This window comes from Dama dama, chromosome X, assembly GCF_033118175.1.
Source record: "Dama dama isolate Ldn47 chromosome X, ASM3311817v1, whole genome shotgun sequence".
NCBI lineage: Eukaryota > Metazoa > Chordata > Mammalia > Artiodactyla > Cervidae > Dama > Dama dama.
The window spans coordinates 72,299,671-72,320,476 of NC_083714.1; the positions used below are offsets into that span (position 1 = coordinate 72,299,671).

At 35.6% G+C, this 20,806-nt stretch overlaps 1 protein-coding gene and 1 pseudogene across 1 annotated transcript; both read right to left on the reverse strand.

The window, feature by feature from the left end:
• Positions 1-13,611: 13,611 nt before the first annotated feature.
• On the reverse strand, positions 13,612-15,237 carry LOC133051620 (tropomyosin alpha-4 chain-like). Its single transcript, XM_061136179.1, has one exon. It carries the CDS (start codon positions 15,094-15,096, stop codon positions 14,620-14,622), a length of 477 nt encoding a protein of 158 aa, XP_060992162.1. The 5' UTR covers positions 15,097-15,237; the 3' UTR covers positions 13,612-14,619.
• The window catches only part of LOC133052713 (leucine-rich repeat and IQ domain-containing protein 3-like), a 109,561-nt pseudogene continuing 103,959 nt past the window's right edge, over positions 15,205-20,806 (reverse strand).

Below are 20,806 nucleotides of genomic sequence, written 5' to 3' on the forward strand. Positions count from 1 at the left end.
AAATATCTTCATTCTAATTTTTCTCTACTTGAGTAATCTGGGGAAACAGTGAATTAATTAATTTCTGAATTATGAACTCCAGTTTTTTTCTCATTTTAAAGTAAAAAATCACATATTTGTAAGATTTCTGAAATGTTAGGAAAGTATTAATATTGCCAAGTTATATTATTTGTTATAATAAAATACAACATTGTATAATTTAGATGACATCGCTCTCCATAATGAAGTATTTTTGAAATCTTGTTTGGTATAGCAGTAACTCAAGTATCACCAGTGTAAGATATAGTTACTCACACAATTTCTATAGGAACAAAATGCATGGTTACTATTTTTTAATCGCTATGGTAATTTCCTCCAAATTATTTGCCCACCCAATGCACCATTCTTAGAAAGAAGCTAGAAATCAGGTTGCATGAATCTGTAGGCTTCAGCAAAGTAAGCATGACAGGAAGAGAAAAAGTGCTTTCCACTATTAAAAACAAGAGTATAGAAAATAGCTGAAGTTTGATCTAGCATAATATCATTTTTTAAAAAAACTAGAGATATAAATCAACATTTTCATATGCAAAAGAGATAACAGTACTTTTTTTTTTTAATGTATGTCAGGCACACAACTGTAACTTCTCTTACCATGAACTAAGTATTTTTGTTCACATTTTCAGAGAACAGCACTGTTCATTATGGAATAAGTCATTATTTCCTAAAGCATCAAAGTGTCAGACAACTTTCTTTGTACTCATTAGTGTAGGAACATAAACGTCTCTGGCTTGGGTTTTCTCTTAGCTAATCTTAAAATAGACTGAAAATGCACAGAGCAAATGAAAAGAAATTACAGAACAATTTAATCATTAAATTAATGGAAAAATGTTTGAATAACATTAGTTATCTAAACATTCTGAAATTGGTGATAATGAATTTTCACTAGGAAAAGCTGCATTAATACATTCATTTTTATTTCATTTAAAACACCATTCTAAAATACTGTTGCCTGGAGGTTGTTTCTTCTTTTTTTCTTTCTTTACATGAAAGAATGAACCTATGAATCTGTCCAGAACTTTGAAGGATCTGATATTTTATTCTACTTACAAGCTAATGAGTTATCCTATCACAATTTTTTTTTCTATCACAATTTTATAGAGGCTGGCAGAAGACATGAGAATTATGGATTACGAAAAAAAAAAAAAAAGCAAACCCTTTACTACTCATAGCAACAACATTAATCAGAGTGCCAGTACTTGTGACAGTTCTCCAAGCCTCAATTTCTATAGGGTGACATTAAGAGGGCCAGGTGACAACTGTGCATGAAATGGTTTACATTATAGGAAAGGAACTCTGAGCTTAGGAAACTTGAACCTTTATAATAATGGACAGTAACCCTGTCTTATATTTACCCTGGTTGGAGGCAGTATCTTTATCATATTGGACAGTAAATAAAATTTCTCTGTGCTCTGGGGGGAGATATTGTCTCTATCTTTTAAAGCAATTAACTGTACAAATATCTTTAAGCAAGTAGTCTGGAAAAAAGGCAAACAATGCCTCTCCTTGCAAGTCATGCAGAAAAGTGACAGACCCATAGATAATTGTCTCTTACCAGGTGTGTGTCTTTTAGCTAACACAAAGGAGAATAGGAAAATGTTGTATGAAAGGAATCATTAGAAACTTATTTCAATGGTATTTTGACATTTGCAATTTGCAATTATTTTCTTTTCATGTATTTGAAGAAGGATTATCAAGACTTCACTTTTGTAGCTAGAAAGTTTTTTTCTACCCCATGATTCAAAGACAAAATCACAAGAAAATCTGTGAGAAGAGATGTCAAAGAAGACCTACTCTGTCAGAAAGGGGGCATGTCTACTCAAAGAGAATTGCTGTTCAGCTCTATACCCATTATTCTGGATACACTGTCACTAAGGTCTACGAAATAATTAACAAGGGCTATTGGTGGCTTTGGTGGTTGACCTATAATGTTGAAATCCCAGATGTACAAACAATTCCTAAGAATGATTTTCAAATTATGACATTTCAGAGTAGGTTGAAGTACATGCTTTGTACTTCCCTAGTGGCTCAGATAGTAAAGAGTCTACAAGCAAAGCAGGGCACCTGGGTTTGATCCCTGGGTCAGGAAGATCCCCTGGAGAAAGGAATAGCAACCCACTCCAATATTCTTCCCTGGAGAATCCCATGGACAGAGGAGCTTGGTGGGATACAGTCCATGGGGTCACAATGAGTCAGACATGACTGAGTACTAACACTTTCACTTTCACTAAAATACATTATAAATGTCAAGCCCATAACCCAAAGTCATGTCCTTAAGATACTTTTATCCATGGATCACTGTGATTGAAAATAAAAGTAAGTGATGATTATCTTCTTTCTTCTAGGAATAAATCAAATTTAGTATATGTTATTTGGTTTGTGGTAAAGGCCAATAACTTTCTATGAATGATATACTTCTTTGTTGCTGTTGATACTCAGTGCTTTGTCAAAGACATAATTTTATCACATTAAGATGATTTTGGTTTAACAAGGCCTTACTGTATAGCACATGGAACCCTGCTCAATATTATGTGGCAGCCTGGATTGGAGGGGAGTTTGAGGAAGAATGGATACATGTATATGTATGGCTGAGTCCCTACACTGTTAACCTGAAACTATTACAAAAATGTTTGTGAATTGGCTACACCTCAATACAAAACAAAATTTTTTTCCACTAAAGATGATTCTGATTGTAGTTTGTTCATATATTTATTGTAGTTTGCTCACATTTTTATTTTTCTTACTATCTTACTACCTCCATCTTTGTTATCTCTTTGTACTACATACTCTGTTACTAAAAGAAGGAAGATTTGAAAAATTATGATGAAACTGATTTAGAAATCATATTTAACACATAGCATGTTAATGCCTAAAAAAATAAACATTTGAACAATAATGATTATTTTGTCACCATGAAATCAGTTAGAAAATAATTTATCTGTGTCTCTTTTTCTATTTTGCCTATAGGGTTATCGTTACCATCTTTCTAAAATCCATGGCTGATTCATGTCAATGTATGACAAAAACCACTATGATATTGTAAAGTAATTAGCCTTCAACTAATAAAAATAAATGGGAAAAAAATAAAAAAAATAAAAAGCATCTAAGTTTCCCCCCCACCCCAAAAAAAGAAAATAATTTAGCAGGTATGATTTCTAAAATACATGCCATCTCTCTCAGTTTCATGATCAACTTCTTTGTCTGTTATTGTAACATTAAATATTTTCCTACCCAAATAGTATTATATTGTTAAAGGACTTAAACTCTAAGTAATAATCAAACATTGTTCAGTGTATACACACCCTTTGTAATACAGGAATTTATTTATTTTGAGATCTAGGTACATTAGCAACTACAAAAGTAAAAAGAAGAATATAAATATTATAGTGAGGTAAAAATAAGATTTTATAGGAATATAGAACAGAAGATATTGATTTTGACTGGCAAAAAGCTTCATGAAAGAGGTGATATTTTAGCTGAATTGTGAAGATTGAGAAGTTTTTATATCGTTAAATACAGGACATGCAAAGTCACACAAAACCCACTGACATCTCAAAACTCACTAATGAACACTTCATTGCACACCAGAGAGAAGAAATTCAGCTCCACCTGCCAGAACACTGACACAAGCTTCCCTAAGCAGGAAACCTTGGCAAGCCACCTGTCCAAACCCACCCACAGTGAGGAACTTCCACAATAAAGAGGAACCACAAACTGCCAGAACATGGAAAGGCCACCCCAAAAACAGCAATATAAACAAGATGAAAAGGCAGAAAATGCTCAGCAGGTAAAGGAAGAGGATAACTACCCACCAAACCAAAGAGGAAGAGATAGGGGATCTACCTGATGAAGAATTCAGAATAATGATAGTGAAAATGATCCAAAATTTTGAAAACAAAATGGAGTTACAGATAAATAGCCTGGAGACAAGGATTGAGAAGATGAAAGAAATGTTTGACAAGGACCTAGAAGAAATAAAAAAGAGTCAATATATAACAAATAATGCAATAAATGAGATTAAAAAAAAACACTCAACAGTAGAATAATGGAGGCAGGAGATAGGATAAGTGAGGTAGAAGATAGAATGGTAGAAATAAATGAAACAGAGAGGAAAAGAGAAAAAAAAAGAGTTAAAATAAATGAGGACAACCTCAGAGACCTCTTGGACAATGTGAAACGCCCCAATATTCAAATCATAGGAGTCCCAGAAGAAGAAGACAAAAAAAAAAAGAACATGAGAAAATACTTGAGGAGATAACAGTTGAAAATTTCCCTAAAATGGGGAAGGAAAGAGTCAACAAGTACAAGAAACCCAGAGAGTCCCAAACAGGATAAACCCAATACAAAACACCCCAAGACACATATTAATCAAATTTAAAAAGATCAAACACAAAGAACAAATATTAAAAGCAACAAGGAAAAAACAACAAATAACATACCAGGGGATTCCCATAAGCATAATGGCTGATCTTTCGATGGAAACTCTTCAGGCCAGAAGGGGATGGCAGGACATACTTAAAGAGATGAAAGAGAAAAAACTACAACCCAGATTACTGTACCCAGCAAGGATCTCATTCAAATATGAAGGAGAAATCAAAAGCTTTACAAACAAGCAAAAGCTGAGAGGATTCAGCACCACCAAACCAGCTCCCCAACAAATGCTAAAGGATCTTCTCTAGGCAGGAAACACAGAAAGGGTGTATAAACTCGAACCCAAAACAACAAAGTAAATGGCAACAGGATCATACTTATCAATAATTACCTTAAATGTAAATGGGTTGAATGCCACAACCAAAAGACAAAGACTGGCTGAATGTATACAAAAACAAGACCCCTATATATGTTGTCTACAAGAGATCCACCTCAAAACAATGGACACATACAGACTGAAAGTGAAGGGATGGAAAAAGATATTCCACACAAATAGAGACCAAAAGAAAGCAGGAGTACCAATACTCGTATCAGATAAAATAGATTTTAAAATAAAGGCTGTAAAAAGAGGCAAAGAAGGACACTACATCATTATCAAATGATCAATCCAAGAAGATATAAAATTATAAATATATATGCACCCAGCATAGGAGCACTGCAATATGTAAGAAAATGCTGACAAGTATGAAAGGGGAAATTCACAATAACAGTAATAGCAGGAAACTCTAATACCCCCACTCACACCTATGGATAGATCAATTAAACGAAAAATTAACAAGGAAACACAAACTTTAAATGATACAATAGACCAGTTACACCTAATTGATATCTATAGGACCTTTCATCCCAAAACAATGAATTTCACCTTTTTCTCAAGTGCACATGGAACCGTCTCCAGGATAGATCACATCCTGGGTCATATATCTACCCTTGGTAAATTCAAAAAAAGTTGAAATCATTCCAAGCATCTTTCTGACCACAATTAAGTAAGATTAGATGTCAATTTCAGGAGAAAAATCTATTAAAATTCTAACATATGGAGGCTGAACAACACACCTCTGAATAACCAACAAATCACAGAAGAAATCATGAAAGAAATCAAAATATGCATAGAAGTGAATGAAAATGAAAACACAACAACCCAAAACCTATGAGACACTATAAAAGCAGGGCTAAGGGGAAGATTCATAGCAATACATGCTTAACCCAAGAAACAAGAAAAAAGTCAAATAAATAACCTAACTCTACACCTCAAGCAACTAGAAAAGGAAGAAATGAAGAACCCCAGGGTTAGTAGAAGGAAAGAAATCTTAAAAATAAGGCGGAAACAAAAGCAAAAGAAACAAAAAAGACCATAGCAAAAATCAACAAAGCTAAAAGCTGGTTCTTTGAGAAGATTAATAAAATTGATGATTACTAAAATTAATGATTAATAAAATTGATGATTAGCCAGACTCATCAAGAAAAAAAGGAAGAAGAACCAAATCAACAAAATTAGAAATGAAAATGGAGAAATGACAACAGACAACACAGAAATACAAAGGATCATAAGAGACTACTATCAGCAACTATATGCCAATAAAATGGCCAACTTGGAAGAAATGGACAAATTCTTAGAAAACCACAACTTTCCAAAACTTAACCACGAAGAAATAGAAAATTTTAACAGATCCATCACAAGCACAGAAACTGAAACTGTAGTCAGAAATATTGCAGCAAACAAAAGCCTAGGACCAGATCACTTCACAGCTGAATTCTACCAAAAATTTAGAGAAAAACTAACACCTATATTACTCAAACTCTTCCAGAACATTGCAGAAGAAGGCAAACTTGAAAACTCATTCTATGAGGCCACCATCACCCTAATTCCAAAACCAGACAAAGATGCCACAAAAAAGAAAACTACAGGCCAATATCACTGATGAACATAGATCCAAAAATCCTTAACAAAATTCTAGAAAACAGAATCCAACAACATATTAAAGAGATCATACATCATGACCAAGTGGGCTTTATCCCAGGGATGCAAGGATTCTTCAATATCTGCAAATCAATCAACATAATACACAACATTAACAAATTGAAAGATAAAAACCATATGATCATCTCTATAGATGCAGAGAAAGCCTTTGACAAAATTCAACATCCATTTATGATTAAAACCCTCCAGAATGCAGGCATAGAGGGAACATACCTCAACATTATAAAAGCTCTATATGACAAACCCACAGCAAGCATTATCTCCAATGGTGAGAAATTGAAATCATTTCCCCTAAAGTCACAAACAAGGCAAGGGTGCCCACTCTCACCACTACTATTCAATATAGTTTTGGCTACAGCAATCAGAGAAAACAAATAAATAAAAAGAATCCAGGTTGGAAAAGAAGAAGTAAAACTTGTTTGCAGATGACATTATCCTCTACATAGAAAGCCTTAAAGACTCCACCAGAAAATTACTAGAGTTAATCAATGAGTATAGTAAAGTTGCAGGATATAAAATCAACACCCAGAAATCCCTTGCATTACTATATACTTACAATGAAAAAACAGAATTAGAAATTAAGGAAACAATTCCATTCACCATCACAATGAAAAGAATAAAATACTTAGAAATATATATATATCTAGAGAAACAAAAGATATATATATATATATAACTATAAAACACTGGTGAAAGAAATAAAAGAGAACACAAATAGATGGAGAAATATACCATGTTCATGGATCAGAAACATCAATATAGTGAAAATGAGTATACTACCCAAAGCAATCTATAGATTCAATGAAATCCCTATCAAGCTACCAATGGTATTTTTTATAGAACTAGAACAAATAATTTCACAATTTGTATGGAAATACAAAAAACCTCAAATTGCCAAAGCAATCTTGAGAAAGAAGAATGGAACTGGAAGAATCAACCTGCCTGACTTCAGGCTCTACTACAAAGCTATAGTCATTAAAACAGTATGGTCCTGGCACATAGACAGAAATATAGATCAATGGAACAAAATAGAAAGCCCAGAGATAAATCCACGTACCTATGGACACCTTAGCTTTGACAAAGAAGGCAAGAATATACAATGGAAAAAATACAACCTCTTTAAATATTGGTGCTCAGAAAATTGGTCAGGCATTTGTAAAAAATGAATCTAGAATACCTTCTAACACCATACACAAAAATAAACTCCAAATGGATTAACGATCTAAACCAAAAAAGACCAAAAAATATAAAATTTCTAGAGGAAAACACAGGCAAAACACTCTTTGACATAAATCACAGCAGGGTCCTCTATGACCCACCTCCCAGATTATTGGAAATAAAAGCAAAAATAAACAAATATGACCTAATTAAACTTAAAACTTTTACACAACAAAGGTAAATATAAGCAAGGTGAAAAGACAGCCTTCAGAATGGGAGAAAATAATAGCAAACAAAGCAACAGACAAAGGATTAATCTCAAAAATATACAAGCAACTCCTGCAGCTCAATTCCAGAAAAATAAATGACCCAATCAAAAAGTCTGCCAAAGAACTAAACAGACATTTCTCCAAAGAAGACTTACAGTTGGCTAACAAACACATGAAAAGATGCTCAACATCACTCATTATCAGAGAAATGCAAATCAAAACCACAATGAGGTACCATTTCATGCCAGTCAAATGGCTGCCAACCAAAAGTCTACAAGCAATAAATGCTGGAGAGGGTGTGGAGAAAAGGAAACCCTCTTACACTGTTGGTGGGAATGCAAACTAGTACAGCCACTATGGGGAACAGTGTGGAGATTCCTTAAAAAACTGGAAATAGAACTGCCATATGACCCAGCAATCCCACTGCTGGGCATACACACCAAGGAAACCAGAATTGAAAGAAACACGTGTACCCCAATGTTCCCTGAAGCACAGTTTTTAATAGCCAGGACTTGGAAGCAACTTAAATGTCCATCAGCAGATGAATGGATTAGAAAGCTATGGTACATATATACAATGGAATATTATTCAGCCATTACAAATAATGCATTTGAATCAGTTCTAATGAGGTGGATGAAACTGGAGCCTTTTTATATAGAGTGAAGTAAGCTAGAAAGAAAAACACCAATGCAGTATGCTAATGCATATATATGGCATTTAGAAAGATGGTAATTATAACCCTATATGCGAAACAGCAAAAGAGACACAGGTGTATAGAACTGTCTTTTGGGCTTTGTGGGAGAGGGCGAGGATGGGATGATTTGGGAGAATGTCATTGAAACATGTATATTATCATATGTGAAACAGATCACCAGTCCAGATTTGATGCATGTGCCAGGGTGCTCAGGGATGGTGCACTTGGATGACCCTGAGGGATGGAATAGGGAGGGAGGCGGGAGGGTGGTTCAGGATGGGGAACACGTGTATATCCATGGCAGATCCATGTCAATGTATGGCAAATCCACTACAATATTTTAAAGTAATTAGCCTCTAATTAAAATAAGTAAATTTATATTAAAAAGATAAATACTGGACATGTTAATGGATAAGAAATATCATAATGATCATAACATAGGATACATATAGTGATTAGTGGAAATTGAGTGGGGAGTTTGTTGGACCAAGACATGTTGAATGCTTTGCTAATGAATATGGATCTATTTTCCTATATAGCGGAGAAGCTAAAAATATTTCTGAGCTGAGTAGTCATATAAAATAACCTGTGGAAATAACTCTAGCAAAAAATAATTGAGAAAAAAATGCAAGAGTTAATAAAGACATGAAGTAGGGCCATAAATTGAATTGAAGAGATAGATATAAAACACTGTGAAAGCATGATTATAAGGTCTCAAAATTGAATGTGGAGTGAAAGAAAGGAATGAGTTAAAAATGTCTCTGATGTTTCTAATATAAGTGATTTTAAAGGAAGAACCCAATTAATAAAGATTTGGAACACAGGAGAAGGAACAGGTTTGGTGACTCATATAAGTTTGGCATTAGAAATGCCAAGTTTAAGATCCCAGTTGGATATTTACATGGAGACACATGCCAAGCCATATGTTTCAAAGTGAACGTGGAGCTTGAAGAAGGCAGCAGGACCAGAATTATAGATGTGGTAGTCATCAGCCTGTATGTGATATTTCAAATCATCTGGGAAAAGTGTAGCAAGGAAAGAGACAGTTTAAAGGACTAGCTATAGCTAAAAAGATGGAGAGGGGCAAGTTTTGCAAGCAATTGGAGAGATGTTAGGTACATGACAAATCAGGGGAGTGCAATGTTATGATAGGCAAGGAAATTGAGTTTTTAAAATGAGATAGTGTTTATAATGGTGTCAGTGAACAATGTCAATGCCCAGTGAGGGTAAGAAGAAGCATTTGGATTTGAAAATAAACTGCCTTTCCACTTAGAATACAAACTAGATTTTGAGTGACAAATAACATGCCTGCTAAAAAATGAAGAAAGTAACTATAAATTACACTTTTTACAAGTTTTGCCTGGGAAGGGAAGGGAAGATGCAACATCATAGTGTAAATAGCAAATAAGATGTAGTAGACTTTTTTGTTTTTATTTTTCAGGAGATGTGTATGTTTGTAACACTTTTAAATAAATAGGCTGACCACAAAATAGGTTAGACTACCACAAGTAATCACTTATTGAAATACCATCCAAAATTAAAGTGCAATGATTACATCAGATGCTTAAAATTTTTTTTTTTAATTTTTTTTTATTATCATTATTATTTTTTTTTTCCAGTGGGTTTTGTCATACATTGATATGAATCAGCCATGGATTTACATGTATTCCCAATTTTAACAGAAGACTAGCGTTATTTTCCGAAGAATCACATCAGAGAAAAGGAATTAATTGCCAGGACTGATTCATGAATCAGTCTTATTAGAGCAAATGAATCAGCAATGTTTAGCGTTAAGATTCTGTTCCCTATCTTTTTAAAATATCTTTCTTCTTCATTAGCAAATGCTTCATTGATATCTAATTCTATTCATATTTAACCCACAGTCAGACAGAAAGTCTTATTAACATCTGGGTGCCAAAGAAAGAAAATTTGCAATCTATATATTCCTAACAGAGAATAAACTTCAAATAACTGTAAAACATATTGTTCAGAAGTATTTACAAAGGAATAGATAGTAAATCTAGGCTGTACATAAAGTCTATGTTTTTATTGGAATAACTGCATTATTACTGACATTTGGGCTATTCTAAAACCACATATTTTATTGTTTTCATTGGGCCTTTTTTTCTTTGTTAAAATCTACCTTCAGCTTGGTTTCTTAGTAAAATTTACCAATATCAGTAGGGTAGATAAAAATATCTATCAAGTACTATAAATGCACAAGAGAATCAGTGTGCTAATGAAAATATATTGCAAAAGATTCATAATAAACTGAGTTATTCAGATTTCAGAAATAGAAATTATAGCATTCTACTCTAAATTAGAAAAAAAAATAGTCTTGATTTCAGAGTTTTTACTTGAGTAAAAATTATTCATTTTACATGAACTGCAAAAATCTGATGATTCTCCCATATTTCTGGTATTATCACTTTCTATTCATGATCTTCATTATGTATTCTCTGTCTCAATGAATTACACACCTCTGATTCAGTTGCTTTATTTACATACCTAGGAATCATCCTTGACTGTCACTCTCCTCTGCATCTATTCAATCGCTTAATCTGTCAATTATAGCTATTAAATATTAAATAGTTCAGACCACCACAGACCTGGGGCTTCTCAGGGTGGCACTAGCAGTAAAGAATATGCTTGTCGATGCAGGAGATGCAAGAGATGCGTGTTCAATCCCTGGGTGGGGAAGATCCCCAGGAGTAGGAACTGGCAACTCACCCCAGTATTATCGCCTGGGAAATCCCATGGACAGAGGAGCCTGGTGAGATACAGTCCATGGGGTTGCAAACAGTTGGACACAACTGAGCGACTGAGCACACACACCATAGACTATCACCTCAGTTCAATTCAGTTCGGTTCATTCGCTCAGTCGTGTCCGACTCTTTGTGACTCCATGAATTGCAGCACGCCAGGCCTCCCTGTCCATCATAAACTCCCGGAGTTTACTCAAACTCATGTCCATTGAGTCGGTGATGCCATCCAGCCATTTCATCCTCTGTCGTCCCCTTCTCCTCCTGCCCCCAATCCCTCCCAGCATCAGGGTCTTTTCAAACGAGTCAACTCTTCCCATGAGGTGGCCAAAGAATTGGAGTTTCAGCTTCAGCATCAGTCCTTCCAATGAACACCCAGGACTGATCTCCTTCAGGATGGACTGGTTGGATCTCCTTGCAGTCCAAGGGACTCTCAAGGGTCTTCTCCAACACCACAGTTTAAAAGCATCAATTTTTCAGTGCTCAGCTTTCTTCACAGTCCAACTCTCACATCCATACCTGACCACTGGAAAAAACCATAGCCTTGACTAGACGGACCTTTGTTGGCAAAGTAATGTCTCTGCTTTTTAATGTGCTATCTAGGTTGGTCATAACTTTCCTTCCAAAGAGTAAGCGTCTTTTAATTTCATGGCTGCAGTCACCATCTGCAGTGATTTTGGAGTCCAAAAAAATAAAGTCTGACACTGCTTCCACTGTTTCCTCACCTATTTCCCATGAAGTGATGGGATCAGATGCCATAATCTTAGTTTTCTGAATGTTGAGCTTTAAGCCAACTTTTTCAGTCTCCTCTTTCACTTTCATCAAGAGGCTTTTTAGTTCCTCTTCACTTTCTGCCATAAGAGGGGTGGCATCATCTGCGTATCTGATATTATTGATATTTCTCCCGGCAATCTTGATTCCAGCTTGTGCTTCTTCCAGCCCAGTGTTTCTCACCTGGCTTACTTCAATTTCTTAACTCACTTTCCCATCTCTGACCACATCATTCTGTTATTTAATATCAATATTTCCTCTTGGTCCTTAAAATCTAAATTCTTTAATGACTTACCAAGCTCTTAAACATAGGGTCCCTGTTTATCTTCCCAAACTTGTATTCTTTTGATCACTCTCTTTTTCTCACCCTTGTACTCTTTAGCTTATATCTTCAGACATACAGAATAAGCAGCAACCCCCCCCCCCTTTATCCAGTTTCCTTTCTTAAGCATTTATCCAAGTTAGAAAATGTAACTTGAATACACTTCCCCCTTTCACCTAACTCCATCTTCCCTTGATGTAGCTAACGTGTTCACAAACTAAGCACCATGTTTTCTATGAAGATTTCCCTTACTATCTCTCTTGCAAGTTTTGGTTAGGTATCCCTTGAGTGTTTTCTCTTAGTACCCTGAATTTAATATTATATGATTTAACACTGAACTGTTACTATTTTTGTCCATATCTTCCACTTCATGTGAGCTTCATGAAGACTGTAACTAGTGTCTACTTTGACAAATGCTCATTAATGCATTTTTTGCTGTAGTAAAAACAAATAACATGATGTCTACCATCTTAAAAAATTTAAATGTACAGTACAGAATTGATAACTGAAAGTTCAAAGTTCTACAACAGATCTTTAAGAAGTTTTTGATCTTGCATCACTGAAACTTTACACTAATTTCTCAGTTTCCCTAGGATTTGGCAACCACCCTTATCTCTGCTTCTATGAGTTTGACTATTTAGATGTCTCATGTAAGGGGAATAATACAGTTTTTGCCCTTCTGTAACTAGCTTATTTCACTTAGCAAAATTCCCTCAGGTTTCATCCATGTTTTCACATAGGACAGTATTTCCTCATTTTTTAAGACTGAATAATATTCTGCTGTAGTTATATGCCACATTTTCTTTATCATTTCACTTGTTCATGGATTTTTTAAAATTAATTTAATTTTTTTTTTGGAGTTTATGTAAAAATTTATTTGACCAAAATGTAGAAAAAGTGATACTATTACATATGATACAGTTGCAAGAATCTAAATGGAAAGTGTGGGTTTTATTCAATTGCACAATTTGTTAGTGTATCTCCTGGGTAGTGTGGCGCTTAATAAATAGGAGTGAGGGGCAGAGGATTCAGATAAGCTAGAAGCAGGGTGATTCTTTTAGCCAGAATTGTAAACTTGAGTTGGCCCCCACACTGCTGGGGAATGTGGAATGTTTCAGCTCTGAGATGTTAACTGAGAAAGCAGAAACAGAACAAAATGCCCTGTGTACAAAATACTCCATATCCAGTTTAATCAGGAGTTTTTCGGTCTTTTATTAACTTGGTCCTGAAGAAGGAATTAAAAATCTAGATAAGTAAATTTCCAATTTGCCATTCTCTTGAGTATAGAGATGAAGTTATGCCAATTTTTTAGTTTTTACTTTGCTGTCTGAGAGGGCCATTCTGCCTAATATTTGTTCACAGAAAAACAGTCTTGCTCAATTACTGATAGTTTTGAAAAAGACTGCTTCTCTGAATAGGACTGAATTCTCCAACATTCATTCCTCCTGAGTGGATGGCCTCATATCAGAGCAGATAAGCATGGATCATTATTGGAATAAGACATCAGCTCCTCAGAGAACTTAGAGGAAAAAGAAACATATAGAAGAGCATATCAAGGATCTATCCAAAAAACATTTGGGTAATTATTATGACTCTTTTCTGAGCACTCTCACGCTGACTGCTCAGAGGATGTTTGTTCTGTTCTGCACGGTGGAGTGCGGAAAAGAGCCGGGATGATCAGGTTAACCTCTCTGTGGTTTATGACTTCCCACAGTAACCTCACCCCCACTTTGGTCTGGATGGAAAATCCCCACCCATTTTAATGTGACGATCCCTGGCCTCCTACCACGTGACCAATGGTGGACATTCTCCAACGTTTTAAACTGACCCATGACTAGACATCAGAATCTGTGTTTTGAAAGTGTGGGGTTGTCTATTCTCCCAGGAACCAAATGCCCTCAGTCTTAAAAGAGAGTATGTATGCTCAATATGAAATACCCTGCCTACCTTAGGAATATATGCAATTTAAGGATTAAAAATAGAGCTGAAAAAACTGGTGTCATTTTGGAAAAAAGGAAGGAACAGATTAACTGGTGCTCAAAACTTCTCTGATACAAAATATTTGGTCATGTATTCATAATTTGCTTGACATTTCCAGCAAAGCGAAGAGGCAATAACAAAAGAAACTTCTTACAAGAGAAGAGAAAGACACGGCGCTCTGGAGTTTCTGTTGGAACAAGAATCTTCTGTTTTGGTTATATACAGTTTAGTTCGTTTAGTGTCTGATCCAGTGTCTGATGTAAGCCCACGTTCTCTTCTTTGGCCTGGGCAAGTTTTTCTTCCAGGTCATCAATTGTCTTTTCCAGTTTCGCAACTGTTCTCTCTGCAAATTCAGCACGGGTCTCGGCCTCTTTGAGTTTGTCAGACAGAAGCTTAATTTCTTCTTCATATTTGTCCTCCTTTTCAGAATACTTTTCAGATGCAGCCTCTAGTGACTTCAGATTGTTAGTGACATTCTTGAGTTCTGCTTCCAGGTCACCACATTTTAATTCGGACACCTCGGCACGCTCCTCTGCCAGCTCTAGCTCACCCTCCAGGATGACCAACTTACGAGCTACCTCCTTGTATTTGCGGTCGGCCTCCTCGGCGATGTGCGTGGCCTCTTTAAGCTGCATCTCGTGAATCTCCATCTTCTCCTCATCTTTCATGGCGCGGTTCTCTATCACCTTCATCCCTCTCTCACTCTCATCTGCAGCCTTTTCCACCTCCTCCAGTTTCTGCAGGGCTGTGGCCAGTCGTTCCTGAGCCCTGTCCAACTCCTCCTCAACGAGCTGGATGCGTCAATTGAGAGCTGCCACATCACCTTCGGCTTTCTCGCGCCGCTCGCGCTCGCCGTCCAGCTCGCGCTGCAGGCCCTGCGCGCGGTCCTCCGCCTCATCCGCTTGCTGCTGCAGGGCCTGGATCTTGCGTTTCACCGCCTCCAGGGAGTTGAGGCCAGCCGTGACGCGGAGGCGCACGCAGTGGGCGGCTGGCAGCGGCGGGCGCTCGGTTCGGCTAGGCTCCGGCAAGAGCTGCCTAAAATTAATTTATTTTAATTGGAGGATAATTTCTTTTACAATATTATGGTGGTTTTGTCATATATTGACATGGATTACCCACAGGTGTACATGTGTCTGTCCATCCTGAACCCCAGCTCCAACCACCCTCCCAACTCCATTCCTCTGGGTTGTCCCAGAGCACCAGCTCTGAGTGCCCTGCTTCATGAATTGAACTTGCATTGGTCATCTATTTTACATATGGTAATATACATGTTTAAATGTTATTTTTTCAAGTCATCCACCTTCCCCTTCTCCCACATAGTCCAAAAGTCTGTTCTTTGCATTTGTGTCTCTTTTGCTGCCTTGCATATAATATCATCATTATGATCTTTCTAAATTCCATGTATATGCATTAATATACTGTATTGGTGTTTCTCTTTCTGACTTACTTTACTGTGTATAATAGGCTCCAGTTTCATCCACCTCATGAGAACTGACTCAAATGCATTCTTTTTGTTTAATAACTGAGTAATATTCCATTGTGTATATGTACCACAACTTTCACATCCATTTTATTTTTTTATTGAAATATAGCTGACTTACAATGTTGTGTTAGTTTAAGGTGATTCTGAATACAGCAAAGTGACTTGGTTTCAGGTTTTTTTCCAGCTTTTATTTTTCCATTATAGGCTATTGCAAGACACTGAATATAGTTCTTTGTGGAATACAGTAGGTCTTTGCTGATTATCTATTTAATGCATAGCCATGAGAATGTGTTTATCTCAAACTCCCAATTTATCCCTCCTCTACTCTTTCCCCCTTTGGTAAACTTAAGTTTGTTTTCTATATCTTTGGGTCTATTTCTGCTAGCAATATCATATGATATTTGTCTTTCTTTGGCTTACTTCACTTAATATGACAATCCTCAGGCCCACCTATGCTTCAAATAGCATTATTTTATTCTTTTTAATGGCTGAGTAATATTCTATTGTATATATGTACATCTTTAACCATTCCTCTGCTGATGGACTTTTAAGTAGCTTCTTTGTCTTGGCTTGTTTGTGGTTGTTTAAGTTGCTTCCACAACTTGGCTGTTGTGAATGATGCCACAGTGAACATGGGGGTCAAAATATCTCTTCAAGATATTGATTTCAATAATTTTGGATAAATACCCAGAAACCAAATTGCTGTATCATATAGTAATTCTATTTTTTTTTTTGAGAAATTTATATTTATTTTACATAGCACCTGAACGATTTTACATTGCTACCAGAAGTGCACAAAGATTTCTATATCTCCACATTCTTACCAATGATTTCTGTTTATTTATTTTGAAAATGGCTAACCTAACAGGTGTGAAGTGATATTTCACTGTGCTTATGATTTGCATTTCTCTGTTGCTTAGTGATATTGAGTGTCTTTTTATATACTTGTTGGTCATTTGTATGCTTTCTTTTGAAAAATGTGCATTCAAAATTTTTTTTTCTCCAATTGAATTTTCAGAGTTGCTTATACATTTTGGAGAGTAATTTCTTATCAGGTATATGGTTACCAAATTTGTTTTTCCCATCCAGTACATTGGCTTTTCTTTTCTTTTATTATTTTTCTGCCCTACCGAAACTTTTTGATTGAAGTCCCACTTATCTATTTTTATTCTTGTTTCCTGTGCTTTTGGTGTTATATTCAACAAATTGTCATCAAGACCAGTGTTGTGAAGCTTTCTCTTATGTTTTCATCTCAGAGATTTATAGTAACAGGTCTTACGTTTAAGTCTGTAATCCATTTGGTGTTAATTTTTTGTCTATGGTGTAAGATAAGTGTCCAAATTCTGGACTTCCCTGGTGGTCCTGTGGTTAAGAATCCACCTGGAATGCAGAGGACATGGGTTCAATCCCTGGTCTGGGAATATTCCACATGCTCTGGGGCAACTAAACCCATGCAACACAACTACTGAAGCCCACATGCTCTAGAGCCCATGTTCCACAACTACTGAGCACACATGCCATAATTACTGAAGCCCATGTCCCATAGAGGCCATGCTTCACAACGAGAGAAGCTACCACAATAAGAAAGGTGTACAACACAACTAGAGAGTAGCCCCACTCACCACAGTTGGAGAAACCCAGGCCCCAGCAACAAAGACTCAGTGCAGTGAAATAAATAACTATATACATATATATATATATAATTTATGTATATATATGTGTATTTATATATATACTTGTATATGTATATATATACATATACAAGTATATATATAAATATATATATGTATATATATATATATGTATATTTATAAAAACAAAAGAATGAAAAGACCCATCATGAAAGCAAAGTTTTAAAGTGTTTATGAATGAATTAACATAATGGTTATGAAAGTGTTAGTCATTCAGCTGTGTCCAACTCTTTGTATCCCCAGGCTCCTCTGTTCATGGAATTCTCCAGGCAAGAGTACTGGAGTGGGTAGCCATTCTCTTCTCCGGGGAATCTTCCTAACCCAGAGGTTGAACCCAGATCTCCTGCATTGCAGGCCAATTCTTTAACATCTGAGTAACCAAGGAAATCCCCTTTAACATATCAAAGGCCATATATGACAAGCCCACAGCAAATTTTATTTTCAGTGGTAAAAAACTGAAAACATTTAATCTAAGATCAGGAACAAGATGAAGGTGCCCACTCTAGCCACTATTATTCAACATCGTTTTGGGAATCCTATATATGGTAACCAGAAAGAAAAAGAAATAAAAAGAATCTAGGTTGGAAAAGAAGTAAGAGTGCCACTGTTTGCAGATTACATGATACTATACATAGAAAATCCTAATGACACCACCAGAAAATTACTAAAATTTACTAGAGCTAATCATTGAATTTAGTAAAATCACAGGATACGAAAAAAAAAAGGATACAGAATTAATACACAGAAATCCCTTGCATTCCTATACACTAATAGCCAAAAATCAGATCAATTAAGCAAACAATCCCATCCACCATTGCAACAAAAAAGAATAAAATACCTAGGAATAAACCTACCTAAAGAGAAAAAAGACCAGTATGCAGAAAACTGTAAGACACTGATGAAAGAAATCAAAGATGATACAAAGAGATGAAGAGATATACCATGTTCTTGGATTGGAAGAATCAATGTTGTGAAAATGACTACACTGCCCAAAAGAAACTACAGATTAAATGCAATTCCTATCTAATTGCCAGTGGCCTTTTTCAAATAACTAGAAAATATTTTTTATAGTTTGTTAGGAAACACAAATGGCTCCTAATAACCAAAACCATCTTGAGAAAGAAGAATAGAGCTGGAGGAATCAACTGTCCTGATTTCATACTATACTTCAAAACTATAATAATCAAGACAGTATGGTACCAGCACGAAAATAGAAATGCACATCAATGGGACAATATAGAAAGTCAAGAGATAAACCCATACACCTATGGGCAAATTATCATTGACAAAGGAGGTAAGAATATATAATGAAAAGAAGACAGTCTCTTCAATAAGCACTGGGAAAATTGGACAGATGCATTTAAAGAATAAAATTAGAACACTTCTTAAGACCAAACACAAAAGTAAACTCAAAATGCATTAAAGACCTGTATGTAAGAACAGACACTTAAAACTCTTAGAGGAAATCATAGGCAGAACACTATGACATAAATCACAGCAAGATCCTCTCTGTCACATCTCCTAGAGGAAGGGAAATAACAAAAATAAACAAATGGGACTTGATAAAACTTAAAAAAAAGCTTTATTTTTATCTATAAGTAAGATTAACTATGTATTCTCTCAAAATGGGAGAATATAATTGCAAATGAAGCAACTCACAAAATGCAGAAGTTGACAAAGTCTCCAAATTATACAAGCAGATCACGCAGCTCAACATCAGAAAAACAAACAACCCAATCAAATGGACAAACGATCTAAACAGACATTTCTCCAAAGAAGACAGAGATAGCCAATAAACACACAGAAAATGTTCAACCTCACTCATTATTAGAGAAATGCAAATCAAAACAAGAATGAGATATCATCTCACACTGGTCAGAATGGCCATCACCGAAAAGTCTACTAATAAATGATGGAGGAAATGTGTAGAAAAAGGAACCCTCTTGTACAGTTGGTGGGAATACAAACTGATACAGCCACTACAGAGAACAGTACAACTATTACTTTAAAAATATTAGGAATATAAATACCATATGACCCACCAATCTCACTCTGGGCATATAACCTGAGAAGACCATAATTTAAAAAGACACATGTACCACAATGTTCATTGTAGCACTATTTACAATAACCAGGACATAGAGGCAAGCTAGATGTCCATTAACAGATGAATGGATAAAGATGTGGTCCATATATATAATGGAAAATTACTCAGCCATAAAAAATAACAAAATTGAGTCAATTTTAGTGATGTGGATGAACCTAGAATCTGTTATACAAAGTAAACCAGAAAAAACAAATATTGTGGATAATATATATCCATATATTAATGGATATATATGGAATCTAGCAAAATAGTACTGAGAAACCTATTTGATGAGCAGGAATAGAGATGCAGATGTAGAGAATGGACTTGTGCACATAACAGGGGAAGGAGAGAGTGGGAAAAATTGAGAAGGTTGTATTGACATACATATTACCATGTGTAAAATAGACAGCTAGTGCGAAGGTGCTATGTAACACAGGGAATTCAGCCTGGTGTGCTGTGATGACCTAAAGGAATGGGATGTCGGAGGGGGAGGAAGATTAAAGATGGAGGGGGATATATGTATACTACAAGCACAGTATTGTGAAAATTATTCTCCAATTTTATAAATGTCCAACCAGATAGCTTCACAGCTGAATTCTACCAAAAATTTAGAGAAGAGCTAACACCTATCTTACTCAAACTCTTCCAGAAAATTGTAGAAGGTAAACTTCCTAACTCACTCTATGAGGCCACCATCACTCTAATTCCAAAACCAGACAAAGATGCCACAAAAAAAAGAAAACTACAGGCCAATATCACTGATGAACATAGATCCAAAAATCCTTAACAAAATTCTAGCAAACAGAATCCAACAACATATTAAAAAAATCATACATCATGACCAAGTGTGCTTTATCCCAGGAATGCAAGGATTCTTTAATATCCACAAATCAATCAATGTAATACACCACATTAACAAATTGAAAGATAAAAACCATATGATTATCTCAATAGATGCAGAAAAAGCCTTTGACAAAATTCAACATCCATGTATGATTAAAACTCTCCAGAAAGCAGGAATAGAAGGAACACACCTCAACATAATAAAAGCTATATATGACAAACTCACAGCAAACATTATCCTCAATGGTGAAAAATTGAACGCATTCCCCCTGAAATCAGGAATGAGACAAGGGTGC

Coding starts and splice junctions, on each gene's coding strand:
- LOC133051620 (XM_061136179.1), bottom strand. CDS start 15,096: ATGAAGGTGATAGAGAACCGCGCCATGAAAGATGAGGAGAAGATGGAG.